General features: G+C 29.8%; 1 protein-coding gene across 1 annotated transcript; it reads right to left on the bottom strand.

Annotated features, from left to right (window-relative positions):
- Positions 1–8772: 8772 nt before the first annotated feature.
- On the bottom strand, positions 8773–12384 carry LOC109790683 (cystatin). Its single transcript, XM_020349879.3, has 3 exons — positions 12222–12384; positions 9780–9994; positions 8773–9008 (listed from the first exon to the last, which is right to left on the bottom strand). The coding sequence occupies exons 1-2, from the start codon at positions 12321–12323 to the stop codon at positions 9809–9811; spliced, it is 288 nt and encodes a 95-aa protein (XP_020205468.1). The 5' UTR covers positions 12324–12384; the 3' UTR covers positions 8773–9008; positions 9780–9808.
- Positions 12385–17101: the final 4717 nt, after the last annotated feature.

Below are 17101 nucleotides of genomic sequence, written 5' to 3' on the forward strand. Positions count from 1 at the left end.
GAGATAAAGTGCAACTATACTTTCAACATCAACATATAAACTGCATAATACAATTCATGGTACTCAACAGTACAACACAACAATACCTTAATTTAGCATATAAATACTACAATTCTTCAACACAACACGTAATCAACATAATAGTCCACAACAAACTATTTCACGACACAACTTCATAACATTACAATATGTCAACATATATCAACTTAACAACAAAATAACACAATGTGTTGTCACACATTTCAACTAAGAAATCTTTTATACCACAAGTAAGTTGTTTAAGCGAAATGACACCGTCAAACCAACTTAAGTAATGTGATATTTTTAGACTTGTTAAATCAACAATAAATTTAGGTAAAAATCTACAACACAACATGGTTTATCGGATTTTGTTACTTAAATTATGAAAGTCCAATGTTCCTATTAGGGTTAACACAATTTGGATGTCACCCTACCATGACCTTGTCACCAATGGTTCTTAGGGATTTAAACCAACATTTTTCAAATTACATATACTATAAAGGGACTAAAATCATCACATGAAAATTGTGACATTTTCTAAATTTTAAATTTAAAAGACTTAAAATAAATTTAACTTAATTTAAGGGGTTTAAAACATATTTATGTCTAATTTAAAAATAAGCAAATGTACATAGAATCTTAGGGATTTAAACCAACATTTTTCAAATTACATTTATTAGAAAGAGACTAAAATCATCACATTAAAATTGTGACATTTTCTAAATTTTAAATTTAAAAGACTCAAAACAAATTTATCTTAGATTTAAGAGGTTTAAAACATATTTATGTCTAATTTAAAAATAAGTAAATGTATATAGAATCCTAGGGATTTAAACCAATATTTTTCAAGTTACATATATTAGAAAGGGACTAAAATTATCACATTAAAATTGTGACATTTTCTAAATTTTAAATTTAGAAGACTCAAAATAAATTTATGGGATTTAAAACATATTTATGTCTAATTTAAAAATAAGTAAATGTACATGAATAAATCTATATAAAACTTGCTAATGATAAAAATTGAAATAATATACATGAAACATTGTTATCATCATTGTGCAATAATTTTTATAGATAAAATAATATGTATAATTTTCTAACATACACCTACTTATTTTTTATAAGTATTATTTTCATAAATTTTAATTCTAACTTTATTAAAAATCAATTAAAGTCAGTATTATTTATTAAATCACTCATTCTAAAATAAAATAAATAGGTATACTGTAACACCCCAATTTTCATACATTTATTGAGGGTAATGTGGTAATTTTTAGGATAATTTAGTAACCCAGAACGGGCTGTTCCCAAATTGGAATGGGCCGTTCCATGTTGAGCTTAGGAGAGCTTGAGCTTGAAAGAGTTTTGATGATCACAACATGTGTGTACAACAACAACTTGGAAGCACAAAAACAAAGTCAGAGAAGAGTCAAGAAAATGCTATGTAATAGAGCTATGTAATAGAGTTTAGAAAATAAATTGTTTTGAATGAGTTTTTATATTGTGTGTGCTTAGTATGCTTTGTGCATAAGCAAATCTATATCTAAAGCTAAGTAGAGGTATGTGATGATGAGTGAAAAGGTTGGAAAGTTATTTTGAGACTTAAAAACGAAGTTTTAAAAACTAACTCAAAATAATCGATTATCGTTAAATATAATCGATTATTTCAGCAACAGGCAAAATAGGATGCCTTGTTGCAATAATCCATTATTTGCCAAAATAATCGATTATCCCAAAAACAGCTCTCTGGAATAATCGATTATCCAGCAAAATAATCGATTATATTGTTCTTGGTTGATTTCCAGAAAATCTGAAGAACAAAAGAATCGATTATTCTTTAAAATAATTGATTATCTGCGTTTGAAACTTTTATAAATAGTTTGAACTTTGAGAAACTTCATACAAGAGTTAGAACTGATAATCAAATTGTGAAAAACGTTTTTGTGGAGTCTCTGTGACATCTTGGAGAGTTTTCTTTGTGAAATCCAAGAGTAAAAACGTTTGTGAAAAACTTTGTGAGATCATCATCATCATCATATCTTGAAAGGGGAAGATTAAGATTTGCTTCAAGAATTCTAGGTGAATTCGTTCCTTTATTCTTTGTGAATCTTTGTAAAAATCTTGAGAAGGGTTTCTCAAGTGGTAAGGTTTCTTGTAGTGGGTTCTACAAGGGGTGCTTTCTTGGGGTCAAGAAAGTGGTTATCTTTTGTGTTGAAGTATATGCATGTGTGTGTGCTTGTAAACCTTCTTGCTTAAGATAGTGGAACAAATCTTAATCAGGTGTTGATTAAGGACTGGATGTAGGTCACATGTGGAGTGGCTGAACCAGTATAAAAGACTTGTGCAATCTTCTTCTATCTTATCTTTTACTTTGAGTAATTGCTTGATTGAACATTAAAGAAGATAATTCTTGATTAACATGTGTATGTGAAAATTATTGGTTTAAATCTGAATTAGAACATTATATTTGAACCTCACAATTTTGTAATCAAGAAAGCATATTGCATTCATACTTTCATAACAAGTCTTTAAGAGAGCTTCATTTGAAAAATTCAGTCTTAGAAAAGTTTAAGTGAAATAAAGATCCTAAATACTCTAATAATTTTTAAAGGGTCATAGAATCCAATTCACCCCCCCTCTTGGATTGTGCCATTCTTTTCTAACATTCCAGACCACCAAAATGGCCTATAACCCTAAATTGGAACAGGGCATTCCAAATGTGGCTGTTGTGGGTTAAATGCATCCCTAGAATGGGTCGTTCTAGTTTGGCAACGGGTCGTTCTGGATGTGAAATTTTGCACATGACGTAGAGTCCAGAACGGGCCGTTCCGGATTTGAAACAGGCCGTTCCAGAGATGCCTGATGCCTATAAATAGAACGCTCTGCCACTCCTAAAATGCACACTTCTCATTTCTGACTCTTTTCTTCTTTACTCTCTTCTCTTGTCTTCTTCTGCACTCTCTGTAGATCGAGGGGTGTGACACCCTTACTACCCCAATACATATACTGTAACTTTACAAATAAATGTTTAAATTTCGGTAAAAGGGTTCACATGAGAAACTTCAAAAATCGTTCTTCAATAACCACAATAATAAAGATTTAGAAAATGAAACACAAGAGTTTATAAATTGTTTTCAAAATGATATTTACAATTCCAAATCCATATAAAAATTCTGTTCTAAAAGTCCTCTGCCCCGATGTCACAATATCATAGCATACCTCTAATTTAATTGTTGGCATTCTAGATGCCACTCGCAGCCGGATCTTCCTCACCTAAAACATCCACAAAATTGTACGGTGAGAAAAGAAAACATCTATATGTAAAGTTCATACAAGCACACAACGTATCATCCCATTATAACTCGATACTTAACAAAATATTCATAAACATTTCAATGTATCATAACTTTATCAATCGCGCATCATCATCACGTCATAATTCACAATCACAACAATCATCACAAATCTTGCAATCAACCTTATGCCAAGGTCACGCCTATAGCATCTCTTGCCCAAGGTCGTGCCACCCCTGACATAAGTATTAATTGTCTCACACATCCCACACCATGCTAGGGGTACGCTCGTCCTTGTAGCATCACTTACTCAAGATTCGTATCATCCCTGGTCATTAGTGCGAGGAACCACAATCACATCACATCACAATCACATCACAATCAATTCATCACAATCCACATAAATCTTACAATTAACACTATGCCAAGACCACGCCACAACTGACACAAGTAATACGGGTTAATTGCCTCACTCATCCCACACCATGCCAGGGGTACGCTCGTCCTTGTAGCATCACTTACCCAAGGTTCGTATCATCCCTGGTCATTAGTGCGAGGAACCACAATCACATCATAATCACATCACAATCAATTCATCACAATCCACATAAATCTTACAATTAACACTATGCCAAGACCATGCCACAAGTGATACGGGTTAATTGCCTCACTCATCCCACACCATGACAGGGGTACGCTCGTCCTTGTAGCATCACTTACCCAAGGTTCGTCTCATCCCTGGTCATTAGTGTGAGGTACCACAATCACAATCATAATCATATCCACACGGTGCAACGATTCACATACCCATCAAGCAATTCACCATGAATACTCATTATAGTAATAATATAACAATAATATAAAACTCAATTAATTCACCAGTTTAATACAATATTAAATCAATAGAATTACCAATTTAATATAACATTCATAAATGTAATAATAATCAATGGAATTATCAACATAAACAGTAAAACCCCTAATTATTCCAAAACCCAGCTCACATGTACTTTTCTACAATTTCGTTCTCTCTCCCAAATCTTCATTCTTACAAATTAAATATATATTTCTAATCCTCAACATATACAGAATCTAATGATATCATTAATTCCTCAAACAGAAATAATCTAATTTTTCCAAAAGCTAACTTACAGGCACTTTTCTATAATTTCATTCTCTCTCCTAAAGCATCATTTTTTACAAATTAATCATGCATTCATAGTCCTAAATATATACAGAATTAAATGAGACCAATAATTCTCCAAACAGAAATAATTATAAAATTTCTCATAATCCTAAGGGCTCTTCCTCTACCCAATTTCCTCATGTAACTCTACGTATAAATAATCCCCTTTTCCCCCGTACCTGGATAAACAGCAGTTGAACTAAAATAGGGATCTCTTGGTCTCCCCCTCTAAGTGCCCCTTGGTCTTCAGAGAGAAGAAGAGGGAAAGAAGAGAGAATAGAAGAGAATAGGAAGAGAGAATGAGAGATGTGAGAAAATGAGAGGTGAGGCCTCCTATTTATAGGAATCCGCCTCACATAACCCGAAACGACTCGTTCCAAAAGTGGAACGCCCATTCTGGGCCCGAAAAATCTATGCAAGTTTTTGAACTAGAACGGCCCATTCCAAAACCAGAACGGTCCGTTCCGGGACTCATCTAGAACGGCCTGTTCTTCAACCAGAACGACCCGTTCTCCAACCAGAACGGCCCGTTTTGGAATTTAGAACGGCTCGTTCTCAACTACATTTTTTTAGGCAATTTCCTTATTCTAGAACGACCCATTTCACTCTTGAAACGGCCCGTTCCAGGAAACGAATTGGGCCCACGACCCAGTGAAAATTGGGCTGTTACAAGGGGAACCCAGCGGAGGAGATCAACCAGATCTTTAGTTCAGTTACTGTTTATCCAGGTACGGGGGAAAATGGGATTATTTGTATGCAAAGTTACATGAGAAAATTGGGTAAAGAGGAAGCTCGTAGGATTATGAGTAATTTTATAATTATTTCTGTTTGGAGAATTATTGGTCTTATGTGATTCTGTATGTATTTAGGATTATGAATATATATTTAATTTGTAAGAATGATGATTTGGTAGAGAGAACGAAATTATAGAAAAGTGTCTGTGAGTTAGGTTTTGGAAAAATTGGATTATTTCTGTTTGAGAAATTGATGATTCCATTAGATTCTGTATGTGTTGAGGATTAGAAATATATATTTAATTTGTAAGAATGATAATCTGAGAGAGAACGATACTATAGAAAAGTGCTTGTGAGTTAGGTTTTGGAATAATTGGGGGTTTTAGCGTTTATGTTAAGATTATATTAAATTGGTAATTTCATTGATTATTATATTAATTTATGAATGTTATTGTTATATTACTTGATAAGAATTGATGATCTAGATGTGAATTGCCTGAGGGGTGTGTAAACCCTTATTTTGTTGGACTTATCTGTTGTGTATGTGATATGGAATTGTGTATCTGATATGGAATTGAGCTATGAGATGAGATGTTGTATGGATGTAAATATGATTGTGATTGTGGTTCCTCACACATATGACCAGGGATGAGACGACCCTGGTCAGGTGATGCTTCAGGGATGGCATGCCCCTGGCATAGTGTGGGATGAGTGAGGCAATTAACACGCAACACTTATGTCAAATATGGCAGCCTTGACATAGGGTTAATTGTAAGAGATTGTGTGGATTGTAATGTGATTGTGGTTCCTCACACTAATGACTAGAGATGAGACGAACCTTGAGTAAGTGATGCTACAAGGACAAGCGTGCCCCTAGCATGGTGTGGGATGAGTGAGGCAATTAACTCGTATCACTTGTGTCAAATGTGGCGTGGCATTGGCATAGTGTTAATTGTAAGATTTGTGTGGATTGTGATGGATTGGTGTAATTGTGAATTGAGATGTGAAGTTGAATGATTGGTAAATTATGATATATAGAAATACTTGTGAATATTTCATTAAATAATGAGTTATGATTATGTTGTGTTTTTCCTTGTGTGCTTTTCATATAGATGTTTTCTTTTCTTACCATACAAATTGTGAATATTTTAGGTGAGGAAGATTCGGCTATGAGTGGCATCTAGAATGCCAACAGTTGAATTGTGGGTATGCTCTGATATTGTGACATCGGGGCAAAAGATTTTTAGGACATAGATTTTTATATGGATTTGGAATTGTAAATATTATTTTGAAAACAATTTGTAAATTCTTGTGCTTCATTTTTCTAAATTTTTATTATTGTGGTTATTGAAGAACAATTTTGAAGATTCTCATGTGAACCCTTTACCAAAATTGAAAAAATTTATTTGTAAGTTTTCATTATTACAATATATGTGTTGGGTAGTAAGGGTGTCACATATACATTAACAACTCGTACACATACATAAATTCTAGATTTAGATTAACAACTATAGTATATCATATAAATTTGTTAGATCAAAAGATAGTTTTGAAATTTTCAAGTAAGTTTTAATGATAACAAATTTAGACATTTTTCAGATAAATATTTTTAGATCATACAATAAAATGAATCAATATAGAAGATTGATTATGATGATGTGTAGTCTTACATATGGACTACTTTGTTTGTAAGACGAATGCATTTAATATATATATATATATATATATATATATATATATATATATATATCATATATGATGTCTAATAACCAAAATATTTATCTATGATATTCTTTAACAGATTGAAAGGAATTTAAAAAAATCCTTTTTGTTACTTGCACCTCAAAAATGAATGAAGATATGTTTTGCATCAAAGAAAGGACAAACAAATCCCTTGAAGCATGCAAAATCTCAAAAATAGTCATTCCTAACCGACACACACAATTCCTTTCATTTGATACCATAAAGGTGATAAGTAGCCTCTTTGATCAGATAAGAAGTGACAATTTATTGAAATACATTTAATGTTCACAATTAGTGCACCAACGAACACCTCTTCTCACAAAGAAGGAAGACAAAGATAGACAAAGTAAGCTTGTGAGAAATACTCAAGGATTTGTAATGATTATCTTTACAAAACACCTATATAAAAATGCTTAAAGATTTAGAAAGGAAAAAAAAAAGAACAACTTTTGTAAAAAATTCATATTCATTCTTTTTATAAAATATTTTGTACTTAATTTAGTTGTATCACATCTTGATAGTAAGACAAAATAATAAGTGATTTTTCAGTTTTAACTATGTATTATTGCTTAAAGCTTGAAAAAAATTATTTGTAAAGATTTCTTGTTCGTTAAAACCTAGAGAGACTTTGTTGTTAAAGAATATTTGGTTGTTGAAACTTATAGATGCTTTGCTTTTAAAAGAAGAGTTAATCACCTATACACTGCCAATGTAAAGTTTTTTTTACACTAGCAACCAATTATATCTTTTAATTGTGTCATGTCACTGTTAAAAGTAAATGTGTTTACAGTGACATAGCACAATTAAAAGATATAATTAATTGCCAGTATAAAAAAACTTTACACTAGCCTTAAAAGAATACTTAATTGCTGAAACTTAGAGAGACTTTATTATTCAAAGAATACTTGAGTAATTACTTGAAGATTCAAGTCAAAAAATACTTATATTGAATCAGAAGTAACTTCTAAAAAAATAATAAAACTTAATCAGGTTGATTAAGAACACGTAGTCTCAATGGGATAGACCAGTATAAAAATATCTACCTTATATTATTTTCTTTTAACTCTTCGTATGTACTCAACATTTTTTATACTATTTTACTGTTTCAAAAAATGTCAAAATTTTCATTGACATTATTCAACCCTTTCAATATCTCTTTTTCCTCCACAAAATCACATCTAAATTATAAATACTAATTAATGTCACCCGATTCAAGTCACAATAAAATCTCCATTAATTTTTTAAAGTAATCTTTTGAATTTAAATCTTAAGCATAAATAAAAAAACATTAAAAAAAAAAGCTTTTTCTCTCCTGGTTCAACTTGGATTATACTAGATATTTAAAACAAATAATGTTCATAAAATCTGAAATTAATATAAAATTATTTAATACTTATATATATCTAATAAATTGGTGTGGTATACTATTACAATATATAAAAATAAAAGCGTTTTAATCATATACTTATAGTGATTTATTAATGATAAAATTTAATATAATTAATTAAGATAATGTGTGACTGTGCTGCATGGTAAAATTCACTAGATGTGCTGCATTGTGAAATTTTTACTGTAACTTGATGCGACATGTACTGCAGTGTAAAATTCACACTAGATTTAATATATAAAAGTATATATAGATTATTGATATTGTAATTAACTTTTGACGGTATAATTTCATCTTTCTCTTAATTATATAAGAGTTATCTAATAAATAATAATTATTAAAAACTATGAGAATGAGTAAAACTGAATAGTATTAATTAATAAGAAAATTTCGTGTAAAAATATATAATAAGAAAATTGATATGCATACGACAAATATTTTTGATTATTTACACATGAATTACATCTTCCCAAATATTCAGCAATTATATTATATATACACCTTTACACAATTACAACTAAAGATTACATGTATGACAAATTTATATTTAGGATTGATTAAAAACACGTGAATCAAATTTCGGAAATTTTGAAGATGTCTTCACACTGGTAAATATAAATGCATGCCTTGTCTTTGGTAGCCTGAACAAGAATTGGTAAACCATAAATTAGCAACTTTTAAATATAGTTTTGTCAACATATATATCAGTCCAAAATAAGGATTTAGATTATATATATAATGCAGTTGTAAACGAATAATGATGCAATAAAATGAATATGTAAAATCTAATTTTTATCTAATGATCAACCTAAGTCATGCCTCTTTAAAAAAAATGCCTAATCCCAATTATATATTCCATTTTTTTATCCACAAAATCTAATTTTTATCTAATTAGTGGTTTAATTACATAATCCATTGGTTACACCTTTCTAATTATGCAAAATTTAAAACCAAAAACATGTACCATTTTTCTTTATCTACAACTTATAAGTTCTCTCAAACCCACTCCAACCCCTTTTCTTCCAACTACATGACTAATTCTAGTAGTTTAATTACATATTCCATTGATTACACACCTTTTTAATTAATTATGCAAAATTTAAATCCACAAATATATATATATATATATATATATATATATATATATATATATTTCATCACATAAAATATTTCTCTCTCTCTCTTGATAATTTCTTCAATCTACCTCAATACACCCGAAAATAAATATGATCAAAAAAGAATTGAACTGATAAAAAAAGAAAGATGATGTTTATATAATAAAATTTACAAAGAGAGGAAAAGTCTAAAAATTAAAATATAATAACTAATGGATTAAAAAGAGTTAAACACAAAATAATGTTGTGTAATATTGTATGAATTGTTAAATGCATTGACAATGTCAAAGTGAGTACCTTAGGTTCACAGGTCAACATTAGGGGCATCATATATTATCGATGAGTTTGAACTCCAGAATCTCCTTGTAGTCCAACCATGGCTTCACCCAAACCTTGGTTTCATAAACATTTTTCTTTTCTCCATCTTTGGCTTCCAGAGTGATGTAGTACACCATTCCAGAAACCACTTGCTGTTTTGCATTTACCACCTTCACAAACTCCAGAACTGCATTCTACACCATTTTTTATGAAAAGTTTAATCAAAATGATGAGGAGAGAAAGATATTCTGGGATTTGAGAAAAATAAATTATTATTACTTTTTTTTTTTGGTTTTAATTATAAAAAGAGTTTAATAGTCATATATATTAAATTATAATTGTTTTTAACATTGTCCACTAATAAAAATTCGTCACTTTTAAGATAATTATTATAAAAATCAACAAACTTACAATACATAATGATTTGTGTTAATGTATAACCTTTTTTCTCATAAAAAAATTATCTTAATTTTTAATTTAATATAAATTGATGAAAATAAGAAAACTATATGTTTACTAATTTCTTATATGAAAATTTGATATTAAATAATAAATTTTAAAAAAATTAATATTTTTATAACTAAAAGTGAAAATATTTTCTTAATACAAATGATTTTAGGAGATAGTTGTTCTTTTTTTTTTTTGTGTAAATGTAAAACCATTTTAACTTTCGAACAGAGGCATTAATATAAATTATAAATAAAGCTTGTTTTAAAAATTAAAAGTGAAAATATGATATGAAAACTAAAATTAATATTTATAAGTAAATGCTTTTTAAGATATAGTTTTTTTTTTTTAAACTATTATGTTTTAACCTGATGAAAAGAAGTATTAAACCAACATTTTTAATCAAGAGCTTTTCTCTAAAATCTTATCTATTTATCATAATTTCTTCTAAATATATTTTAATTAAAAAATTTATTTTCTTAAATAAATTGTAAAAGGCGTCCTGTATAAGATGAGAAGTTGAGGAGTGGTTTGATTTTATTTTTAATAATCATGTTATTGATCTAAAATATTTACTAACTTTATCAATAACTAATTTCCATATAAGACATAAATTTGAGATTATATTTAAAGGAATCGATTGCAATTCCACTTTAACTATCAACTAATTGATGAGAAGTAGTTTGATTTGAAAATATGATTCCTTTCACTTTTTTTTTTTTTTTGGTTTTTATAACTTTCATTAATTATTGTATAATAATACATACTCTATAGTGACATAAAAATTGTCATTAAAAATTATTTTTACCTACACAGTAAATACAATATATGTTAATATATTGTTAAAAAGTAAGTATAAAATATAATGATATACAAAATATGTTTTAAAATCTCATTTTTATTTATAAACGGTAAAAAACATAAAAAAGAAAATAAAACCAATAAGCAAAGTATACTTTTGACACCAATATATATATATATATATATATATAGAAGGGATCCGTTTATTTCAAGAGTAAGTTTACCTAAACTTATTTCGTTCAATAACTCATGTTCTACATCAAATTTCAACGATCCAACCGTTGAATTTAAAATTCTTAATGCATAAATCAAATCTGCAAATTTTTAAAAAATTTGAAAATCATTTGATACTTCATTTCATTAATTCAAATTAATTGACAAATAATCATATTCATAAAATAATTTTACACATTGATTTGAATTAATGAAACGAAAATTTGAATTAATGAAACAAAGCATTAAATGATTTTCAATTTTTTAAAAAATTTGCATATTTGATCTATGCATTAAGAATTTTAAATTCAACGATTAGATCGTTAAAATTTGATGTAGAACATGAATTATTGAACGGAATAAGTTTATGTAGACTTACTTCTAAAGTAAATGGATCTCTCCTCATATATATATATATATATATATATATAGAGAGAGAGGAAGGTTCAAACGACACCGGTGTAACTTTTACTAAGTGTTACACCGTTCAATAACTTTATATTAAATGTGAATTTTGTAAATCTAACCGTTATGGAAAGTTCATATCTCTTAGATCATATATGTCAAATTTTGTTAAAATTGAACAACAACTTGAAGGTAATCAAAGTGTTCATATTTTAGTATATCTTGAAATGTATATATTACGTCAATTTTGTTTTATGAGAATGAAGTATCAAATCATCTTAGATTAATATAAAATTTGATATATATGATTTAAGAGATATGAACTTTCAATCTAACGGTTGGATTTACAAAATTCACATTTAATATAAAGTTATTGAGCGGTGTAACACTTAGTTAAAGTTACACCGGTGTCGTTTGAACCCTCCTCATATATATATATATATCCGAAAACATTTTTGTCCACGTTAGGCATTTCTTAAAAACAAAAGAATTTTCATATTTAACAAATTAGGTGATGCATGAATGCAAAAAAGAAAGAACATAAAATGTACTTACCTCTTTCTTGTTGTGCTCATCAACAGCAAAACGGGCAAGGCTATTAATGGTATCACTGTTCTGGCTTCCCTCTACTTGGCTAATGCCTCCCATCGTTGCCATTTTCTTCGATATCCTCTCTCTCTCTTCACTCTCTTATAATCGATATGCTTAGTAATAAATAGGTCAAGGATCCCTTTAATTACACATATATATAAGTTGTAATTTCTTGGTCAAATTGCGCGTATGTAGCAAAATTGTGTACGCCACACGTTTTGCAATTTGATGGTTTTACATCGTCTGCTCTTATAGGTGGTTTTGTATGTAAACTAACCAAGTTTTGCTCTTATATTTAAACTATTTCACTACGCAAGACAAACATTGAGTATTCTATCATTTTTTTTTCTGATATAAATAGAGAAAAGATTATAAAAATATTATGATGAAGATTGACTTTAAATCTGCATGTTTCTCCTGAATTCACTAAGTTAATTTTAGTGGTCAAGTGTCCTATCATTTAGACCATAATTAATAAAATCATATAGAATTAAAATAAAGGCCTACTAGAAAAACCATCTTAAGAAAAGTATGTATATATGATGAATGATTCAGCTGCATGACAGAGATAAACACAGCTAAGAAATGAAAAACCACACGGCAACGTTAACTTAATTAGATATCAACTATCCATCAACTTGCATGAATAGTCCGTGGAAACAAGAACGAGGTCGGCATATTCTATCAAAGCCATATGATGAATATTCCAAATTTAACATCATCATTAAAAACAAGTGTCGGTTCTAGCAATAATAACCTTGTCTCTTAGGTACATGAATTAGGAGTGCGATTCTTGATACATATAATTTATGTAAGAAGAAATTTTTAGTGAGAAAAGTTAATTCCTTAAATAATTTAAAATAATTTTTAATACCTGGGGAAACTTGTCCTTAACTTTCAGTATCATGCATTGACGGAGTGTTTTTGGGATATACTGTTAGAAAATAAATTTAATAGAGCACAAGAAAAATAAAATATTTAGATTTATCAATAAAACCAATATCAACAACACAATGAATACTATAAAATTAAAAACAAAACAATCAGTAGTAACTAATTAAACACAAAGAGCAAATTAGAATATTAAATAATAGGTTTAGAGTAGTCTGAGTTGAAGCACGCAGAGCGCTATCCTTAGAGAGAAAACGCCCCCACTGCACTGGTAATTTAGAGTCTTATAGTGCGCTCCTCTCCCAAGATACGTCAACCCGTTAGACCGTTCGAGTACAGCGAAAGATTCCCGAACCAAATAACACCGCTCTAAAATTATAATTTTGTAGTAGAAATAATATTGAGGGAGAGAGATATTTTAGTTTTAACACAATAGCGGCCCCACCACCACACTCACTAGGTGAACCCTTCCAAGGGTGGTCTGTGACACCCACCCCTACAACAATTGTCATTGGGTCCATTAAGAGGTATTTTAGTTTTAACACAATAAATATAAATATTTGAATACCTCAACCTTATTACTGTCACAGTTTACTTTAGAGTACAGCTCGCCATAGGAATGGAACATGCAATAATTTTGCAATTTACAATGGTATACTTAGTTAACAAACAATTTCGTTATTACCCATTGAACTCCATTTATGGGATCACCATTTATGTGGAGACGGGTGTCCATTGTTGCAACTAGCTCATGGACTTTAGTCCCATTCCCCTCGACGATTCAAATACTTGTTGATACGTCAACCCTTTTGTGAGTGGATTTGCAAGATTTTTTTCAGACCTGATAAAATCAACAAAAATAACATCATGAGTTATCAAATTTCTGATAGATTTGTGTCTTATTCTCAAGTGCCTTCTTTTTTAATTAAAGTTTTTGCTAGTAACTTTAGCAATGGCAACTTGACTATCACAATGCATTGAGATTGGAGGTATAGGTTAATTTAATAATGGCAAGTCATATAGTAAATTTTTAAGAAATTCAGCCTCACTACTAGCAGTATCTAAGGAAATTATTTCAGCTTCCATAGTAGAACGAGAAATAATAGTTTGTTTTGCAGATTTCCAAGCTACTGCACCTCCAACTAAAGTAAAGACATAACTACCGGTAGATTTAGTTTCATCAGAGTCAGAAATCCAATTTGCATCACAAAAACCTTCAATTACAGCAGGATAACATGCATAGTGAATGCCATAATTAATAGTTCCTTTGAGATATCTAAATAACCTTTCTAGAGCAAGCCAATGTGAATGATTAGGATTATGAGTATATCTTCCTAACCTACCAACAACATATCCAATGTTCGGTCTTGAGAAATTAGACAAATGCAACAAGGAACTAATAATTTGAGAATATTTAAGAGGAGAGACACTTTCACCAATATTTTTCTTCAATTTAATACTAGGATCAAATGGGGCAGAAACTGGTTTTTCATCAAAATAATTAAACTTTTTAAATATTTTTTCAATATAATGTAATTGTGTCAAAACAATACCATTTTGATTCTTAATCAACTTAATACCTAAAATAACATCAACAAAACCAAGATCCTTCATTTCAAAATTACTAGACAAGAAAGACTTCACATCATTTATAACATGTAGATTACTACCAAAGATTAAAATATCATCCACATAGAGACATAAAATAACACATAAATTATCATCAAATTGTTTCACATAAACACATTTATCACTATTATTAAACTGAAATCCATATGAAGAAAAAAATTGATCAAATTTATCATGTTATTGTTTGGGAGCCTGTTTTAAACCATACAAGGATTTAACAAGCTTGCAAACTTTATTTTCCCACTAGTAGAAAATAAGCATATTACGTCACCCCTTTTACGTCAGAAATACGAAAATCCGATGTAAAAATAATGTGGTGGCATTTTTTTAATTTTTGCAAACTTTTTTACGTCGCACCTGGTAGGGTTTGACGTAAAAAGTCCAATCTACGTCGGAGGTATGTTTGTCCGACGTAGATTTGACATTTTACGTCGGACCCTACCAGGTCCGACGTAAAAAAGACGCAAATTTGAATAAGAGAGGGCGAGGCACACCGCGCGCATTCACTTTGTTTTTTTTGTTGTTCTACGAAGCAGAATCGCTTGTTCTGCAAGCAGAACGACCCGTTCTGCAAGAAAAACGGCCCATTCTCCAAGCAGAACGGGCCGTTCTGCCTGCGTTCTTATGTTTTTTTTTTGTTTTTTTACTACTATTTTTACGTCGGATTTAGTAATGTCCGACGTAAATTTACGTCGGGTTTGCAGGTCCGACGTAAAATTTACGTCTCCCGCTTCTACGTCGGTACGTTTTCTAACGTAAAAAGTCTAAAATATCCGACGTAGTACACCTCTTTTGTACTAGTGTCCATTCCAGGTTCTATAAAACCTTCAAGTTGATTCATGTAAATTTCTTCTTCTTATAAGTCACCATTTAAGAAGACAGTTTTTACATCCATTTGATGAATTTTCAAATTAAAAACACATGCAAGTGCAATTAAAACTCTAATAGTGGTAACTTTAGAAACAGCAGAGTATGTATCAAAGAAATCTACACCTTCTACTTGTTTATAACCAATAACAAGTCTTGCCTTAAACTTATTTATGGAGCCATCTGTTCTTAACTTTTTCTGAAAAACCTATTTACAACCTATACTCTTGCAACCAGGAGGAAGGTCAATCAAAAACCAAAATTTATTGATTTTAAGAGAATCTTTTTCATCATTAATAGCTTCTTTCCAAAAAGGTGCATCAACAGATCTCATAGCTTCACTATAAGTTTTAGGATCATTTTCAAGTAAAATAGAATAAAATTTAGGACCGAAATCTTTAGCTTTTCTAATTCTTCTACTAATTCTAGGTTCAAAATCCTTGTTAACAGTACTACTCGAAGGTAAAACAGAGCCAGAAGTATCATAAACAGGTTTAGAAAATTTATTCTTTAAAAGAAAAATATTTTCAAAGAAAATAGCATCTCTAGATTCCATAATTATATTATTAGAAATTTCAGAAACTTCAGAATTAATAACTAAAAATCTTTAAATAGTACTATGTAAAGAGTATCCTAGAAAAACACAATCAACCATCTTGGGACCAATTTTTATTTTCTTATTAATAAGAATATTCACCTTTGCAAGACACCCCCACACTTTGAGATATTTCAAATTTGGTTTTCTATTTTTCCAAAGTTCATAAGGGGTTTTATCGGGATTTTTATAAGGAATTCTATTCAAAGTGTGACATGCAGTAAACAAAGCTTCCCCCCACAAATTATCAATCAAACCAGAACTTATAAGCATAGCGTTTATCATGTATAATAAAGTACGATTTTTTCTTTCAGCAATTCCATTAGATTGAGGAGTATAGGGAGGAGTGACTTCATGAATTATGCCATGTGTTTCAAAAAATTCACCCATTTCATTAGAAGAATATTCCCCTTCTCTATCAGAACGAAGAATTTTAATACTCCTTTCTAATTGATTTTCAACTTATGCTTTATAAACCTTGAATTTTTCAAATAGCTCACTTTTATGAATAATCAAGTATACATAGCAATATTTTGAGAAGTCATTAATGAAGGTAATAAAGTATTTCTTTCCACCACGAGTAATAACACCATTACTATCATATATATCAATATGAATGAGTTCAAGCACACAAGTTTCCTTTTGGACAGAATTTTGAAAAGATTTTCTAGGTTGTTTGGCTTGAACACAAACTTCACATTTTTGTTTCAATTCATTAAAAGATTTAGGAATAAGATCAAGTGTCATCATTCTTTTAATAGAATTCAAGTTAACATGTCCAAGTCTACCATGCCAAATGTCACAACATTCAACATTTGAAATAGAAGATGAAGAAATGCTAGAATTTTTATTAATAAAGGAA

The sequence above is a fragment of the Cajanus cajan genome, chromosome 2, assembly GCF_000230855.2.
Source record: "Cajanus cajan strain Asha chromosome 2, NIPB_CcT2T_4, whole genome shotgun sequence".
Lineage (NCBI taxonomy): Eukaryota > Viridiplantae > Streptophyta > Magnoliopsida > Fabales > Fabaceae > Cajanus > Cajanus cajan.

Coding starts and splice junctions, on each gene's coding strand:
- LOC109790683 (XM_020349879.3), bottom strand. CDS start 12,323: ATGGCAACGATGGGAGGCATTAGCCAAGTAGAGGGAAGCCAGAACAGT. Junction 9,995..12,221: donor ATGAGCACAACAAGAAAGAG/GTAAGTACATTT, acceptor AAAATGGTGTAG/AATGCAGTTCTGGAGTTTGT.